Source organism: Cnephaeus nilssonii (genome assembly GCF_951640355.1).
Source record: "Cnephaeus nilssonii genome assembly, chromosome: 19".
In the NCBI taxonomy this organism is placed as follows: domain Eukaryota; kingdom Metazoa; phylum Chordata; class Mammalia; order Chiroptera; family Vespertilionidae; genus Cnephaeus; species Cnephaeus nilssonii.
Genome location: NC_137090.1, coordinates 8,389,384 through 8,408,359, shown reverse-complemented (window position 1 = coordinate 8,408,359; position 18,976 = coordinate 8,389,384). Strand labels below are relative to the sequence as shown.

At 43.4% G+C, this 18,976-nt stretch overlaps 1 protein-coding gene across 1 annotated transcript in view; it reads left to right on the top strand.

The window, feature by feature from the left end:
- Positions 1-18,976, top strand: part of WIPF2 (WAS/WASL interacting protein family member 2) — a 32,959-nt gene that overhangs the window by 5,257 nt on the left and 8,726 nt on the right. Inside the window, exons 2-5 of the mRNA XM_079798239.1 lie at positions 10,534-10,665; positions 14,410-14,542; positions 15,213-15,329; positions 15,661-16,317. Coding sequence (XP_079654365.1) covers positions 10,603-10,665; positions 14,410-14,542; positions 15,213-15,329; positions 15,661-16,317 — 970 coding nt within the window. The 5' untranslated portion in view covers positions 10,534-10,602. The remainder of the gene's footprint in view (positions 1-10,533; positions 10,666-14,409; positions 14,543-15,212; positions 15,330-15,660; positions 16,318-18,976) is intronic.

Here is an 18,976-nt window from a genome sequence, read left to right as displayed (position 1 = left end):
TCCCACGCCCCAGCACATGAACTCACCCCCCTACTCTCTGTGTCCATTGGTTATGCTCATATGCATGCATACAAGTCCTTTGGTTGATCTCTTACCCCCCACCCCCCCCCCCCGCCACACCCGCCTTCCCTCATAGATTGGACAATCTGATGCTTCTAAGTCTCTGGTTCTATTTTTGTTCATCAGTTTATGTTCATTATATTCCACAAATGGGCAAATCTGTATTTTAAGGAATGTGTGTAGCTTTCCTCCCATTCTTATAATTGATTAAAAAAATTTTTTTTAGTTTTTTGAATTTGTGCATTCAAGTTAAGCTCCATTTAGATTTTTGAGGCCCCTCAGTGGAAATAATTTATCTTTAGTCAGTGCTTATGTCATTAGTACAAATTCATCAACCTACTTTCTATGCTTATAGGGAACACTGAATTCCATAATCCCTTTTTTCTCCCAATAATCCCTCTTACTGTGAACCCACAAACTGAGTATGTGCCCTGACTGGGAATTGAACTGAGGACCCTTTGCTGCACGGGATGATGCTCCAACCAACTAAGCTATATGGGCCTTGGCACCCTACTTTTGCCCACCCCATATAAGTAGAGTTGCTGAAGCTGATTTTTTTGGGAGGGGGACTTGTTATTTACTTAATTGACAAGAATTTTTTAAAAATATATTTTTATTGATTTCAGAGAGAAAGGAAGAGGGAGAGAGATATAGAAACATCAATGATGAGAGTCATTGATTGGCTGCCTCCTGCACCACCCCACTGGGGATTGAGCCCACAACCTGGGCATGTGCCCTTGACCAGAATCGAACTTGGGACCCTTCAGTCCGCAGGCCGATGCTCTATCCACTGAGCCAAACCGGGTAAGGCTTGACAGGAATTTTTGAGCTGCTATGTGCCAAGCACCGGGCTAGGTGCTGTAGTTATAGCAGTGAACAAAACTGACTCAGCCCCTGCACTCATGCAATTATGGTCTAGTGGGGAAGATCCATTAAACAAATAACTACTTTTGCTATGAATGCTTTGGAGCCCTCGCTGGTGTTTCTCAGTGGTTAGAGTGTTGGCTGGCACACTGAAGGGTTGCACATTTGATTCCTTCCCCCCACCCCTCCAGTTGGGGCATGCAGGAGGCAACCAATCAATGTCTCTTTCACATGGCTGTTTCTGTCTCCGCCTCTTCCCCCGCCCCTTCCATCTCCCTCCCTCCCTTCCACTCTCTCTAAAAATCAATGGAAAAATTATCCTTGATTGAGGATTAACAACAACAACAAAAGACTTTGGAGACAGCTAATTGGAAGTCTAACCCAGATTGATTGGGAAAGAGGGTAGGTAGGGAAGGTCTGTGAGGAATTGATTTTTTTTTTTTTTGAGTTCAGAGAGGAAGGGAGAAGGAGAGAGAGATAGAAACATCAATGATGAGAGAGAATATTGATCGGCTGCCTCCTGCATACCCCACACTGGGGATCCAGCCAGCAGCCCAGGCTTGTGCTGCTGGGAATTGAATCGTGACCTCCTGGTTCATAGGTCGATACTCAACCACTGAGTCATGCCAGCTGGGCAGGAATTGATTTTTAAGGCTGAAACCTAAAGGATGAGGGGAGAACAAAAGACTGTTTTAGGTAGTGGACATGGCATAGGTGAAGATTCTGAAGGGGGAAAGAACATGGCTGTTTTGAAGAATTGAAGGAAGTTCCAGTGTGTCGGGAGCTTAGGGAGTGAAAAGCAGAGCGGTAGGAGGCAAGGCTTCAGAGAGTGTGAGCTCTCCAAAAATGAATGAACAGCTTAGTGAATTTTGAGTGCAACCTTTATGGTAGAGATTTCTTTCTGTCAATTCTTCCCACAGATATTAATTTACTGGTGTTAATGTTAAACCATCAATATAAATAAACTTGATGCTTATATAGTGGAACAAGTTTTCTATAAGAATTTTCCTGGATAAATCCTGTTTTAGTGTTGATTTTTTTTTTAGGTCCTGCAAATTAAACTTGTGTGGCTGGATTAGGTCTTAAGATTTTAGGATCTTAGAAATTGGTTTAGATATTAGTGATTATTGGGGAACAATTCTTTTATTTTTATTTTTAGAGAGATAGAAGAAGTGTGGGAGAGAGAGAGATGTTGATTTGTTGTTTCACTTATTTTGCATTCATTGGTTGATTCTCCTATGTGTCCTGACCAGGGATCGAACCTGCAACCTTGGTGTATGGGGACGACACTCAACTGAGCTACTAGGCTAGGGCCTGGGGAGCAATTCTTAGATTATGGGGATGATGGAGTGTTAGTTTGCTAAAGCTACTATTTAGGAAACAAAACCTACTTCTAGGGAATACTGAGTATTTTTTTGGTAAGCCTTATGGGACTAGAGAAAGAGCACAGATGTTCTTATTATGAACTGGTGAATATAATAGTCTGTCATACCCTTCATCTAGACCATATGTCTTAACATGACACATGGCTCTTGTTGGACATACAAATGAATCAGTAGCCCAAGGGCCATTATGAAAAAGCGTGAAAGCATTTTTATCTGCAAGTATATTGACTTTTTTTCAGAAATCACAGTACTCTTCCTTAAAGCCCAGATGGGTCTGTTTGATTTAGTACCTTTATTATGTAATTGGATCAGCTTGCCCTATTTTCATAACTTAAATTAGACTCTTGGTTTAGCTGCCCATCACTAGTGATCAAGGAATGAAAAATGTGCAAATTTTTCTAGCATTTCAGCCAGGAACATCTGTGTATTTGATGGCTTAAGGGTATTAGAGTGAGAGAGAAGAGACTCCTCAACAATAAAAGTCACAGCTTTGTTAGTAGATTATCTGTGGTGAGTTGGGACTTAATATATTATCTTTGAAACAAGGCATGACACTTCTCTCCATGTGAAGTCTGGATCAACATTTCATGGAACATCTGTTTAAGTTTTCTTTTAGGCCTTTTCATACTGGAGACTGTCATCACTGGATTTGCCTTACTTCTGACTGCTCTCGGTGTATACTTTCCTACTTTTACTAGAGGCCCGGTGCACGGATTTGTGTACCAGTGGGTTCCCTTGGCCTGGCCTGTGGGGATCGGCTGAAACCGGCTCTCCAACATCCCCCTGCGAGAGGGCGCAGGGCTTCTAGTATGCATATAAGATCTTCAGTTAATCTCTTCCCACCCTCTCCCCTCCCCCTTCCCTCTGAGATTCATCAGTCTGTTCCATGTTTCCAGACCTGTGTGTTGAATGTCAGCCCCCTGGTGGTCAGTGTGCGTCATAGCTACCGGTTGAACCGTCGATTAGGCTTTTATATATATAGATTAGAGGCCCGGTGCATGGATTTGTGCACCGGTAGGGTCCCTCGGCCTGGCCTGCAGGGATCAGGGGACCTTCATGCCACTGCAGCCCAGCCTTATCTGCCAACTCATTGGGCTCCAGCCCACTGTCCACGTCGATCCCGCACAGCACTACATAGTGCACAAAGTGGCAGGTGGCTGGGGAGGAACCCGAGCCCAGGCTGGGTGCCATGCTGCTCCCGCTCATCCCAGCCCTGCTGCGCCTGCTGCTGCTCAGGCATGCAGGGGGAGTGTCCGCAGGAGAGGCTTGTGCTGCCGCAGCTGCACTCACCAGCCATGAGCCTGGCGCCTGGCGCCCTTCTGTCAGCTGAGCGGCACTCCCGTTGTGGGAGCGCACTGACTACCAGGGGACAGCTCCTGTGTTGAGCATCTGCCCCCTGGTGGTCATTGTGTGTCAGAGCTATCAGCTGGTCATCCAGTCACTTAGGCTTTTATATGTATAGCTAGATATTTGGGGTGTGCTAATGAAGAATGGCACATTGAAGTTGAGGGCTAGTAATATGATGAGATTTGGCTAGCCTAGAGTGAGAAGAATTTTTTTTTGTCATCAATAACTAGGTGTCAGCTCATCTTGCAATCACCTTTTTTTCCCCCTTTTTTTTAAACCATATTTTTATTGATTTTAGAGAGGAAGGGACAGGGGGAGAGAGAGAGAAACATCAGTGATGAGAGAGAATCATTGACTGGCTGCCTCCTGCATACCTCCCACCTGGGATCAAGCCTGCAACCCAGGCATGTGCCCCTGACTGGAATCGAACCCAGGACCCTTCAGTCCGCAGGCTGACGCTCCATCCACTGAGCCTAATCAGCCAGGGCTTGTAATCACTTTTTAACCTAATTAATAGTTTCTTAGAACTTCTAAAGACGTTTGCTAACAGGTATTGGTTATTTTCTGTTTTTTAGTTAGTGCATTAATTTGAAAACAAGTCCTAATAAGGATCTAAGGTAACTTATTTTAAGATTTACCCCTCTATTTTTGTGCTTACCTTTACAATTAATTCTGGTCATGACCTGGAAGTTCCTCAGATATTTGACCTATGGTGTAGGGTAAAGCTCTGGTGTGGTAAACATTGTTTGGTTACACCCACGTGGCAGAGATTCAGGTCACATTAGGCAGTCTGCTTCCATTAGCATTGAATCAAGTGTTATAGCCCAGGATCTCTTTAATGGTTCCAGGAGTTTCTAGCTAAATATTGGTACTGCATCTGTCATGCAGTGTGGGGAATCTCATCAAAAGTGAATATTTCCACTGTGCTTAATGTTTTTGTGCTTCTGTCTCCTGGCAGTTCTTTGAGGGCTTTGATGATTAGGGCAGAGGCAGAAGGCTCTTCCTCAACCTCGGTCTGTTCTGAATGGTCAGTTTCACTGTAATCCTTACACCCTTCCATTCATGGGTTGCTTTGGCGATGTCATCACTAATCTTTTCTTGGAGACAGGCCCAGGGGGCCATTCTTAGGGGTCAGGGCAGACGTGGCACCAACTTCCCCACCAGTGCACCTCAGGTATATGACTTTGATCCTGTTGGGGCGGAACTTTAGTGGCATGGATAGTGGAGGTGGCTTGTGTTGGATGAACCCGGACTCAGGATGACTAAAGAAAGTTGCACCTAAGCCTCCTCTGAGCCAAAAGCTGAGAAGCTCAGAATTTTGTATATACATATTTTTGTATGTTGTCACAAATTCTGTTTTGTTTACTTTGATTCCTACTTCTATGTCAGAGGTTTTCTTCATATGCCTGGTAATTCTTGTCTACCTGTTCATTTTTTAAAGTGAGGCGCTTGTTCTGAGTATGGAGCCCTGGCTCATCAAGTGGTGGGCGCCACTTCAGAGTGAATTGGTGGTGGGTCAATTTCCCCAGAGAGGATCCTCCACTCTTGCCTAGAGAGTATAAGCTCAGCAGCGGGTGTTTTTGGAGCCAAGGCAGAAAAGAGAGATGGGGGAGAGGAGAGTAAAAGGTAGATTTTTATTTGATCCCCCTATTTTCAACTTGGCACTCCTGCCCTTAGCTGTGACTTGTGCCTTGGTTCCGAGGCCTTCTGATTGAACTTCTCCAGTCTTCTGCCTGGCAGTATGGGCAAGGGAAAGAGGATGGAGGAATCTATTTCTTATATAGATTTTCGGCCAGTTCTCCTGTTCTAGCCCCTCCTCTTTTCCTCCATCCAGAGGTACTAGGTGCCTCCAATTTCTGAGCCTTTTCTGAAATTCTGTGATAGGAATCTGCTTCTTCCCACTGCAAGTGTTTAGCATTTTTCTTTCTGTAAAGTTATTTATTACTAGTGCTTCTGCTTTCCAGCTTCAAAATTTTGTTGACATCTCTCTTTCTGGTGTTTCTCCTTTCCTACTTTCTTTGTTTTTATGTGTGGGTTTTGTTTGTTGGTTTGTTTATGTCTTTAAGAAAAATATCTCTCAGCATAATTTTAATGGTGTTTTATGATAAAAATTCATGCAGCATATTCATGTTTAGCCAATATACTCATTAGCCTTTTCTTGCTGATAGCTATTCAGATAGTGTCTGTGCAGTTGATTACTAATACTCCTTTAGTATTTTCCAGACTTCCCTACCATCAAGAATTGTTGAATATCAATTCTCCCTTCTGGGAAACTTATGACTTTAGAAGGTCAAGGATTAGGGCACAGGAATCTCTTTGTGTTTTGTTTTGTTTTTAACAAATGCCTTAGGTTGTGTGTTGACTTCAGACAAGTTTGGAAATTGTTTTAGAAGGTACTTCTAAACCATTTATTGCTATCTTAAATCTCCAAGGCAAACTCCTTATGCTTCCCCTAATTTTGCTTTTGTATTCAGACTATGTTTTAGTCTGTCTAGCTTTGGTCTGGATTTCTAAATTAGCATGTGTGTTCTTCATCTGATTAATTCCTCTCTTCTCTAGTTAAGTGCTGGCTGATGGTAGTAACTTTGGCCTTGTGTGACTCCATTTTTTAGCCAACATTTCTAAATCCACTGGTTCCTGGGATGTGTGGGTGGGGAGGAAATATTAGTTATGAACATTGAGCTACTTTCTGCATCATTTCACTGTCCAAATCCAGGAATCTTTTTTTTTTTTTAACACTTAAAGATTTTGTTGTTGTTGTTAATCTTCACCCGAGAATATTTTTTCATTGATTTTTAGAGAGAGTGGAAGGGAGACACAGAGAGAGAGAAACATTGGTGAGAGAGAAACATAGATTGGTTTTCTCCCACACAGGCCAACCGAGGCTGGGGATTAAGCCTGCAACTAAAATACGTGCCCTTGACCAGAATCCACCCTTCAGTCTGCAGGCCGATGCTCTATCCATTGAGCCAAACTGGCTAGGGCTGCCATCACTTTAGATAAGAGGATTTGGCTCCTGGGTTACCCTGTATTTGGGGATAACCTGTGGTACCTAATATTTACCACATCAAGTAGTATGTGAATAAGTAGATTCCTGACTTTACATTTTTAGGGCTTTTAAAAAGTAATTTGGGACGAGAGGAAAGAGTCATGGAGAAAAAGCTGCATTATTGGGATGTATACTTATGTTTTTATTAGAGAAATTATATGTGAAAGGATTTCATCATGTAGTTATATATCATTGTTCGGCTTCCTTCCTTTTGTCTTCCAGGGTTATGTGCTGCTAGTAACTGAAAAATCATTGATCTAAAGAGTAAAACATCCAGGTTTAGTTGTAGAAGTCCTAGGATTTTCAGTTTAAATATTCACAGTGGGTATGTGATTTTTTATTACTTGTTGGATCAATCAGATTTGCTGCATAGTTGAATTGTCCATGATTGAAAAATGCCTGCAGTTGGAAATACGACTCCCCCCCCACCCCCCTTCATGGAGTAACCTTGAAATTTTAATTAATTCCATCATGATAGAAATCTTTTTCACCAGAGGTTTGACTGAATTGAATTTCAAGGGGAGGTAGCACCTTCTCCATTGAGAGAAGAGTGCTGAGGATTATTTTCACATTATACAAAGCCTTTGGGGGTGGGGAGGGTAGTAAACTTTGTATAACATGGAAGTTATTCTAGTCTGTTTCCTTGTGTTTTAAACCAAAAATGCTTTAGTGGAGACCCTCTACTGCATTCTGCCGTAGAACACATGGAGGAGTGTTCATAATTCTGTGTTGACATCAGTTCCCATGTAATTATAGGGATCTGTTTGGCTCCTGCTGTTGGTTCGTCTCCTGGAGTGGCATGTGAATACTCTTAGGTACCTCTGGCTCTTCTCCCATGTTGCGGTTCTTTAGCTTAGGAGCTGGATGCCATTATGCCTCTGTGGTAATGAGCTTCTGCCTCCCCATGCTATACTGCTTCCCAGGAGCAAAGTTGAAGGGCAGGTCAACAGGAAGGCAGATTATCATCAGGTAACTTTTAACCCTGGAAAGCTTCCAGTTGGTACATAGGTCCCTAGTTGTGCTTAAACCAAAAGATCAAGAGCAGTCTGGGATTAATGAAATCACTGATTGAATTTATGGTTTCCTATAGGTGTGAAGCTGTTGGTTCGTTTAGACTTCGGCGTATTGTAGGCATGTTAAATAGAGAAGGATACTACTTTTGGATTTGGAGGATGACCTGTAAGGCCTCAGATTTCATTTCCTGCCACTCTTTTCACTGTATTCTAGCTACCCTGGCCTTCTTACTAGTTCTCTAACACACCAAGCTCATCCCCATCTCAGTGGCTTTTCACTTGCTGTTAATTCTTTTTGGAATGCTCTTCTCTCAAATGGTCATAGAGCTTGCTCTGCTCATGGAGACACTTCTTTGATGAGCCATCCACTCATCTCTGGCCTCCTCTCCCTGCACTTCTATCTAAAAGAACACTATACTTCACCTTATCCCTACATTCTCCCTTTGTGGTTTTCTGGTGTGTGTGTTTTACTTATCAGTAACTGGGATAATGAGATTATATTTGTTTCTTGTTTCTCTCTTCCACTAGATTGTAAGCCCAAGATTGTAGAAACTTGTTCAGCTTCTAGAACAGGGTTTATTCACCTTAGCATTATTACTAGTATTAAATATTTTTATTGATTTCAGAGAGGAAGGGAGTGGGAGAGAGAGATAGAAACATCAATGATGAGAGCACAACCTCTTTTTTTTTTTAAATATATCTACTGATTTCTAATCTGATATTACTAATACATTGTGAATAGCTTATCATTTCATTAAATGGTTAATGATATTAAAATATTTTTACTGTACTAAAACTGTGGGAAAAAATAGAGAATACCAATAAACATAGAAAATGTTACAAGTATAACTTTTGTTAACATTGATTGGCTGCCTCCTGTACACCCCACACTGGGGATCGAGCCCACAACCCAGGCATGTGCCCTGACTGGGAATTGAACCATGACCTGCTGGTTTATAGATTGACACTCATCCACTGAGCCACACTAGCTGGGCAACCTAAGCATTATTGACATTTTAGCCTGGATAATTCTTTGTTGTGGGGAGGGGGCTGTCCTATGTGTTATAGAATGTTTAGCAGCATCCTATTTTCTGTTCACTAGATGCCAGTAGCATCCCTCATTGGTGTCAATCAAAACTGTCTGCAAAAAAACAAACAAACAAAAAAAACTGTCTGCAGACATTGCTAAATGTCTCCTGGGGGACAAAATCACCCAGCTGAGAACCACTGTTACAGAACAACTAGAGGCCCGGTGCATGAAATTTGTGCACGGGGTGGGGGTGGGGTCTTCCCTCAGCACAGTCTGCGCCCTCTCGCAGTCCGGGAACCCTCGTTCCTTACTGCCCACCTGCTTGCTGCTCTTTACTGCTTGGCTCGCTGCTCCTTAGTGCTGCCGCAGAGGCAGGAGAGGCTCCCGCCACCGCTGCTGCACTCGCCAGTCGTGAATCTGGCTTTTGGCTGAGTGGTGCTCCCCCTATGGGAGCACACTGACCACCAGGGGCAGCTCCTGCATTGAGCGTCTGCCCCCTGGTGGTCAGTGCGCATCATAGTGACCGGTCGTTCTGGTTGTTACGCTGTAAAGGTCGCTCCAGCTTATATTATATAGATAGATGCTTTGGCATCTGATGGGTGCTCAATAAATATTTATTGGATGGTAGGTGAATTCATGAATGAATGAATTCAGGAAGTTAACAAATTTTAGAACACTGAGCTGTGTGCATAGCCTCATATTTCTCTAGATACCAATTCTTCTGTCTTTTCTGTTTCTGGCACATTGATCCACTACACACCTATTAAAATGGCCAAAATCTAAAACACTGACAACACCAAATACTGACAAGAATGTGGAGCAGCAGGAACTCTCTTCATTGTTCTTGGGAATGCAGAATGGTACAGCCACTTTGGAAGGCAGTTGGGCAGTTTATTACCCTGTGATCCAGCAATCCTGCTCCTAAGTATTTACTCAAATGAGTTGAAAACTTATGTCCACACAAGTATGTTTATAGCTGCTTTATTCATAATTGCTAAAATTGGAAGCAACCAAAATATCCTTCAGTAGGTGAATGGATAAATAAATTGTGGTACACCCAGACAGTGGAATATTACTCAGCGCTAAAAACAAATCAGCTATCCAGTCCTGAAAATACATGGAAGAAACTTAAATGCCTAAGTAAAGGAAGCCAATCTGAAAAGGCTACCTATTATGATTCCAACTATATGACATTTTGGAAAAGGCAATTCTATAGAGACAATAGATAAGTGGTTGCCAGAGGAATAGATAGATCACATTATTTTAGGGCAGTGAAACTCTTCTGTATGATACTACAGTGGTGGGTAGTTGTCATTGTACATTTGTCACAACCCATAGAATGTACACCAGGAGGGGACTCCAATGTGAACTATGTACGTTGGGTGATAATGAGGTGTCAATATAGATTCTATTGTAACAAAGGGACCACTGCAAGGTGTAGATAGTTGGAGAGGCTTGTGTGTGTGTTGGGTGGCGGGGGGAGGGTGCAGGGGTATATGAGTGCTGTTTGTACTTTCTGTTCAGTTTTGCTTTGAACCTAAAAAAATAAAATTTATTAAAAACAAAAAGAATAATAGGCATCAGAGACTGTATGTGCCTTACAAAACCTAAAATATTTATTATCTGGCCTTTTATAGAAAAAGTTTGCCAAGCCCTGGACTATATCACAGTGGAACTAGTAAATGAGGTGCTTAGTTTCCCTGGTGTCAGGCCCATTCCCCTCGTTCTCTTGGTACTCAGTGTCTGTAATGGCAAAGTTCTCATGAATTTTTATTTCATTTGCAGGTATATGAGTGACCTAAAGCTGCAAATTAAAACGGAGAGAGAGCAGTGCCAACTGCGAGCTGGGCAAGGATGCCAATTCCTCCTCCCCCTCCACCCCCTCCTGGTCCTCCTCCACCTCCCACTTTTAATCAGGTGGGTAATCCTTCCACTCAGCTATCTCAAAACCTTAATGGATATTTAAGGCTTCCTGGTATAAGCCATACCGTACTCTCAAAGACTTGTGGTGCAGGAAGATGGAGAATAAACAAGTCAAGTCTTATCAATTAGTTCTGATTTTTGAGAAGTCTTCTGAGGACCATAATAGCTTCTTGTTTTCTTGTCCTGGGTCAGTCTAAGTGGATATTTGGACAGGTGGCATCAGAGTAGGAACTGATGTTTCCCTCCTAAAACTTAGTTCTTAAAGGTCAGTACATCATTTCTTTGGCATCTTTGAGAAAAGGAGTAGCAATTTCTGGTGGATGATTCTTTGCTACCATTTCATCTTCTCCAAATCAGTTCATTTTAAAACCAAATCCATCAAGTCTAACACCCCATCAAGAAAGAAAGGAGTTTATGGAATGTATTAGCAAGAAGACTTAAAGTGTCAGTAATGGGATGTTTAAAACCAGTGGAGCAGGGAGAGGCGAAGAAGCCCTCAGGGCTGATCGGGGTGGCAGCCGGGTACCCGCAGCGGGTGTGAGTGGCAGCTCCGGTGCCAGCTGCGGGTGCAAGTGGGGCTGGTGCTGGCAGCAGGTGTGAGAAGTGGCTGCCAGCCCCGATCGCCCTTCAGGAGCTGGGTGAGGTGGAGAAGCCTTGAGGGGTGATCAGGGCCAGCAGCCACCGCTTGCACCCACTGACGCTTGCACCCACTGACGGCGTCAAGTGATCGGGGCCAGCAGCGGGTGTGAACACCGGTGGGACTGCAGCACACGGGAGCAAAGAATTTTCAGTAACCACCAGAGGCTCGCCCCTGGTCTGGCCCCCTGTCCCCTCCCTCCCCCGCCATCTGCTCCACCATCCCACCGCTGCTGATGCCCGCCATGTTCCGTGCTCTGTCATCTGATGCTGATGCCCGCCATGTTTTGCGCACGCCCCCTGGTGGTCAGTGCACATCGTAGTGACCGGTTGTTCGGTTGTTCCTCCATTCAGTCTATTTGCATATTAGCTTTTTATTATATAGGAGATTATGGGAAAACTAGAAAATACAGATAAACATAAATAATTCTTACCAGAAGTTAACTTTTGCTAGTATCAGTGTGTATCCTTCCAGAAATTTGCTGTGTGTGGGTTTCTCTTCTAAATGAAATCTAGCTACTATGCATTGAACTTTTTTGTTTTGTTTTGTTTTGTTAATCCTCACCTGAGGATATTTTTCCATTGACTTTTAGAGTGGTAGGGAGGGGAGAGACAGAGAGAGAAACATTGATGTGAGAGAGACATATCAATTGGTTGCCTCCCATATGCTCCCTGACCAGGGCTGGGGATCTGAGAACAAGTCTACAACCGAGGTACGAGCCCTCGACCCTTTAGTCCAAGGGCCTACGCTCTATCCACTGAGCAAAACCAGCTAAGGCCATTGAGCTTTTATTATGCACCAGACACTGCTAGGCTCTTGAAAAGTATTGTCATTTCTAAAAACTACCTTATGAGATAAGTTCTTAGGTTAATATAGAAGAGAACACTGGAATCACGCTATATATATTGTTTTATAATGTTTTTTACTTGATTGTGGTAAACATTTACTATCATGAAAAGATATTTACTTCTTTAAGAGCTTATCTGGCATCCCATTGTATGGTTATCATAGTTCTTTTTGGTTTAACTTCTAGATTATTTTCAGTTTTGTGCTATTATAAACTGTGTTTTTGCTATAGTATTAACATGTTTGTGCACTTAATTGTTTTCTTTTAAATATATTTTATTGATTTTTTTTACAGAGAGGAATGGAGAGAGAGAGAGAGTTAGAAACATCGATGAGAGAGAAACATCGATCAGCTGCCTCTTGCACGCCCCCTACTGGGGATGTGCCCGCAACCAAGATACGTGCCCTTGACCGGAATCGAACCTGGGACCTTTCAGTCCGCAGGCTGACGCTCTATCCACTGAGCCAAACCGGTTTTGGCTCAATTGTTTTCTTAAAGTCATTTCCTAGAAGTAGAATTCCTGTGCTAGACTTTTAAAAGGTGTTTAACACACAAACCACTTTCTAGAAAGATCATACCAATTTATCTAACTGCAGGTAGTACAAAAGAGTGCCTGTTTCCCTGAATCCTTATGACCACCATTGGGCAGTTAGTTATACTACACATTTTTTGAACATTTGCCAGGTGCCAGGCACTGTATATCATTGCTCACTGTGGTTCCTGCCTTCAAAAAACTAGCATTTTTTTGTTTGTTTGTTAATCCTCACCCAAGGATATTTTTCCATTGATTTTTTTAGAGAGTGGAAAGGAGAGGGAGAGACAGAGAAACATCATTGTGAGAGAGACACATTGTTTGGTTGCCTCCTGCATGCACCTCAATCAGGGCCAGGGAACCTGCAACCAAGGTACGTGCCCTTGACTAGAATCGAACCCAGGATCCTCAGTCCTCAGGCTGACATTCTGTCCACTGAGCCAAACCGGCTAGGGCAAAGCTAGCATCCTTTTTAGTTACAATTTTAACCTTCACCAGTGTCATAGGTAGATAATGATAATGTGTTTTACCTTGTACTTTTTTATTGTTGTTGATTTTTTTTTTTCATTTTTGCTGGCTTTTTTATTTCTTTTGTTTTAAATATATTTTTATTGATTTCAGAGAGGAAGGGAGAGGGAGAGAGAGATAGAAACATCAATGATGAGAGAGAATCATTGACCGGCTGCTTCTTGCAAGCTCCTCACTGGGGATTGAGCCAGCAACCCAGGCATGTGCCCTGACTGGGAATCGAGCTGTGATCTCCTGGTTCATAGGTCGACACTCAACCATGGAGCCATACCAGCTGGGTTCTTTGATTTCTTTTACATAGTGTTGTTCATATTCTTTGTTTATTATCCTGTTGATTCCTAAGTCATCTTTTTATGTTAATGCTCTATAGATTTAGGACACTATCTTTGTGTCTATCATATGTTACATTTGTCACAGATGATTTTTCCTTCCAGTATATCACCTGTTTATTTGCTTATATTCCTAATAAGTAATTTGTAGTAAACAAATCTGTTGATCTTTTCCTGTATTTTTTATTTATTTATTTTTCTTTTCTTTTCCTGTATTTTAGTTGTCATGTTTAGAATGTTCTGCCCTTAGCAATTTTTTAATATAGTACTTCTGTAGTTTTTACACTTAAATATTATAATTCAGCTAGAATTGTTTGAGAATAAGCTGTGAGGTAGGAATGTATTTAACTTTATTTTTCCCCCCAAAATTACCAGTTGTTATTAACATCTTGTATTTAATAATCTATTCTTTTTGTTATTTCTTATATAGACCTGGGCCATTTATCTTGCTGCCTATCCCTGTGCTCCTGTTGTAGTTCGTCATAGCATGTTTCAACATTTAAATGAGATAATGAAAGTAACGTGCTTAGCACAATACCTAAAGCCTAGCAGGGGTTCAGTAGATGTTTGCTTGATGATGCTGATACATCTAAAGCATCTAACACACAAGCCTAGTGCATTAGGTATTCAGTAAGTATTAGTTGCAGGCCTCCAGTCAGAGACATCTGAATAAGAGGTACAATAGGAGCAAAAGGACTAACAAGAATGGTAATGTACATTACCATTGCGTGAGGTGTGGCATATATATCTGATTAAGTTAGATAGGCGTCTCATGGAACCCTCAGTTCGGCTTAAGGCATTATCCCAAGCTTGTGATGAAGGGGACTGTTTATGGTGAACTTCTTATATATTCCTCTTCCTCTAGGGAAACACAGAGCAGATCAAGCTGAGTAGAGATGAGCAGCGGGGTCGAGGCGCCCTCTTACAGGACATCTGCAAAGGGACCAAGCTGAAGAAGGTGACCAACATTAATGATCGGAGCGCTCCCGTCATTGAGAGTGAGTCTAAGCCTAGGACTGATTTGGAAACTTGGCGGGGCTGTCATTTTTATTGCTGGGTCTTGAGTGGGCGAGTTTTTTCCTGGGATGTCCCTTGAGTGTCTTCCCGTCCCTTAGGAATATCTTTTTGACCTTTGGGAAGCATTCTCAGTAAGACTTCCATCTCCTACTCTCACTAGTGCTGCTTATGCTTGTTAGGGCACATCCTTGGCTGTTCTCTGAGGAGACCACTACAGGCCTAAAAACCGCTCAGCTGAAGCCAATGATGATTTCATAATTGCTGCAAGTGTCCATTCTGAAAGGCCACTGGAGAGTTTGTTCACACCCATGTTCCTGGCCATTAGCCCCTTATAATCCCAGACTATGAGAGCAGAGCCCAAAGGACTCTGTTGAACATGTCTTTATCCAGGTTATCCCTCCGGCCCAACCAAATAAGGGGAGGTTGGCTCCTTGTTCCTTTCGTTTTTCTTTCATCAGAGCAAAGACTTGCGTCCCTTCATAAAGCTGTGGAGCAGAGAGGCTTCACTTTTATTTTTTTAATGGAAAGGCAAAAGCAAGATTGGTTTGTTTGCAAATTAGAACCCAAATAGAGGAGGAGTTTCTCCTCGGGATTAACTTGGTCACCAGCTTGGAGCATATGAAATGACAGCTCTATTGGTATGCTTTCCAGAACCCAAAGGAAGCGGTGGTGGTTATGGCTCCGGAGCAGGTGCCCTGCAGCCCAAGGGAGGTCTCTTCCAAGGAGGAGTGCCGAAGCTCCGCCCTGTGGGAGCTAAGGACGTTTCAGGTATCTGATAAGTACTTTCTTACAATATTTCCCAAGTGCATTCATTTCCTTCTGGTCCCAAGTGGTTCATCTGGGGTTGAGGAATGTGGTAGAGGTGGGAGGAAGGAAAGGGAGCAGAAGTGGAGTTAGAGAGTATATTAAAGCAAAGGCATTACATAAAAATGTATTCAACTTATATCAGCAATATTTTTTAATGGGCCAGATTAAAACCCAGTGCTATACAAATACTTCCCCTGCTGCTGTGCAAGGAAATGAGGCTGGGTGACTTAGAGATACTAAGCAACAGATCTCTAGCTCTATTGACCCAGTGTGCTGTCTGGTCTGTTTGTAGAGAACCTAGCTGGTAAGCCAGCCCTGCACGTTCCCAGTTCTCGAGCTGCTGCCCCAAGGCCTCCAGTGTCTACAGCCAGTGGGCGCCCTCAAGATGATACAGACAGCGGCCGAGCCTCACTCCCAGAACTGCCCCGGATGCAGAGACCTTCATTACCGGACCTCTCTCGGCCTATCACCACCAGCAGTACGGGCATGAAGCACAGCTCCTCTGCCCCTCCTCCGCCACCACCAGGGCGGCGTGCCAACGCACCCCCTACACCTCTGCCTATGCACAGCAACAAAACCCCAGCCTACAACAGAGAGAAACCCTTGCCACCCACACCCGGACAAAGGCTTCACCCTAGTCGAGATGGACCTCCTGCTCCACCCCCAGTCAAACCACCTCCTTCCCCTGTGAATATCAGAACGGGACCAAGTGGCCAGTCTCTGGCTCCTCCTCCGCCGCCTTACCGTCAGCCTCCAGGGGTCCCCAATGGACCCTCTAGTCCCACTAATGAGTCGGCCCCTGAGCTGCCACAGAGACACAATTCTTTGCATAGGAAGACACCCGGGCCTGTCAGAGGCCTAGCACCTCCTCCACCTACTTCAGTCTCTCCTTCTTTACAGAGTAATAGGCCACCTCCCCCAGCCCGAGAGCCTCCCAGTCGGGGAGCAGGTAAGTGCCTGCAAACACCTTTCTTTTTCCTAACACACTGGGAGTTGAGCTTCTCTTTTCTCTTCACTCTTTCCCCCAGAGCTCTCCTTTAGTGATTGAAGATAAGAATTCACTTACTCATTCAACAGGTTTATTGAATGCCTTTTTATGAGTCAGACTTTATTGTTAGGGAAACAGCAATAAATAGAAAATGTAAAAAAAATCCTGTTCTACGATATAGTCAAATAAATTAGTAAAATATATTTAAGCCCTAGCCGGTTTGGCTCAATGGGTAGAGTGTCAGCCTCCGGACTGAAAGATCCCAGGTTCAATTCCAGTCAAGGGCATATGCCCGGGTTGTGGGCTCGATCCTCAGGAGGGGGTGTGCAGGAGGCAGCCAATCAATGATTCTCTCTCATCATTGATGTTTCTATCTCTCTCCCCCTCTCCCTTCATCTATGAAATCAATAAAAATATATTAATATATATATATATTTTAAAATACATATATTAGTCTGTAAATACATAGTATGTAGGTGCTTTAGAGAAATACAAAGCAGAGAAGGGGGATAGGATAAACTGGGGTGGGGTAGGGTGATGATATTTCCAATTGCAGGGGTGGGGATGAGGTTAGGGTCAGGGAAGGCCTTACTAATAAAGCAACAATTTGGTAAAGACTGAAGACAGTATGGGAATAAACTAAGCAGGCACTGACAACAGCAAATGCAAAGACCTTGAGACAGGACTAGAATGAGTGAGGGGAAGAGTGGCAGAACATAGGATCAGAAAGCTAGATTTCCACGGGAGAACATTGTAAGACTTTGTAAAGACTTAGGGTTTTACTTTGTTTAATATTGGAAGCCACTGGAGGGGTTGGAACAGAGAAGTAGCATATATTTACCTTTAAAAGGACAGCTTAGTCAAGCTGGTGTGGTTCAGTGGTTGAGCATTGACCTGTGAACCAGGAGCAGTCATGGTTTGTTTCCCGGTCAGGGCACATGCCCGGGTTGTGGCTTGATCCCCAGTGGGCAGAAGGCAGCCAATAAATTATTCTCTCTCATCATTGAATTTCTATCCCTCTCTTCCCTCTCCCTTCCTCACTCTGAAGTCAATAAAAACATACGTTAAAAAAATAAAAATATCAGCTTTTATGTTGAGAACAGACTGCAGGAAGAAGGTGGCAAAAAGATGCCACTTATGAAGCTATTGCAAGAAACTGGGCAGGTGGGTAGGACCACAGCGGGTTTGGGGGAAGATACTCGGTTTTGGACAACTCAAGTTTGAGATGCCTGTTAGACTTTCAAGAGGAAATAATTGGTGATTGGCTATCAACTCAGAAGTTCAGGGGAGAGGTCTGGGCTAGAGAGAGAAACTTGAACGATATTGAAAACAACGTGCTGAGTGAGATCACCCAGGGAGAGAGTATAGAGAAGATGTCTAAGCCTGGGGGCCCTCCTAGATTAGAGGTCAGAGAGATGAAGACTGCCAAGCAGGGCAAGCTGCGAAAGATCCTCTAGTGAGGAAGGAAGGAGGGAAAGGAAGAAAGAGTGATGGAGAAAGTCCAAGACTGAGTGAGCCCAAATTCCTGGATATGAGAAAGCCCCAGACAGCTGTCCTGGTCTCCCTCACTATGTGCTTTCATGCTATTTTGTAAAGAGAATACACAATCTCATCTACCTCTTCTAGGGTTGTGTCCAATCCTACAGCTAGGTCAGTTAAGTTGAAGCCCGAGATGACATTGGTCTCAACAATATGGGAGTCATTCTGGGGGACTCCAAACAACATGGGATCTTTTTGGGTATTAGTGGAGTGGTGGAGGGAAGGTGAAAGTAAAAGTCTAATTGGAATGAGTTCACAAATGCAGGAATAAGAGAGGACTTGGAGATAAAAATATGGAAATCCCTTAAGGGAGTTGGGGGGCATCGACCTATGAACCAGGAGGTCATGGTTTGTTTCCAGGTCAGGGCACATGCCCGGGTTGTGGGCTCGATCCCCAGTGGCGGGGGGAGGGTGTGTGTGTGCAGGAGGCAGCCGATCAATGATTCTTTTTCATCATTGATGTTTCTATCTTTCTCTCCCTCTCCCTTCCTCTCTGAAATCAATAAAAATATTTATTTTTAAAAAGTGACATCCCTATAAGTGCTTTGGGAGACCAAAGAAGGAGGAGTTCGGAATAGAGTAGATTGCTTTGGGAAAGCCTTGAGAAGAGAAACTGGAGTTGAACCTTAAAGGAGAGCTAGGGTTTGGTAGTAAGGGGAGAGGGATGGCATTCCCGAGTGTTGTGGAGGAGTCACGAGAGCAAAGCATATGTAATTTGGTGTATTCAGCAAAGGTTGATTGAATGCCTGCCATCTGCTGTACATTTGGTTGTGGTTGGGTACTTAGATGAATGGACAATGCTCTGACTTTAATGAACATACAGTATACTGGGAGGTGGCACATCTAACGAATAAGTATAGTACAATATAGTAGAATGGTTGAGATACAGAGGTGGGAGTGCAGACGAGGGGTACTTAACCCAGCCTAGGAATCAAGAAAGGAAGAGGAGAACTGGCTGGCATTGCTCAATGGTTAGAGCATTGGCCCACATACCACAAGGTTGTGGGTTTGATTCCAGGTCAAGGGCACATACCTGTGTCCGAGTGCCTGCAGGAGGGAGGCAACCAGTGGATGTGTCTCT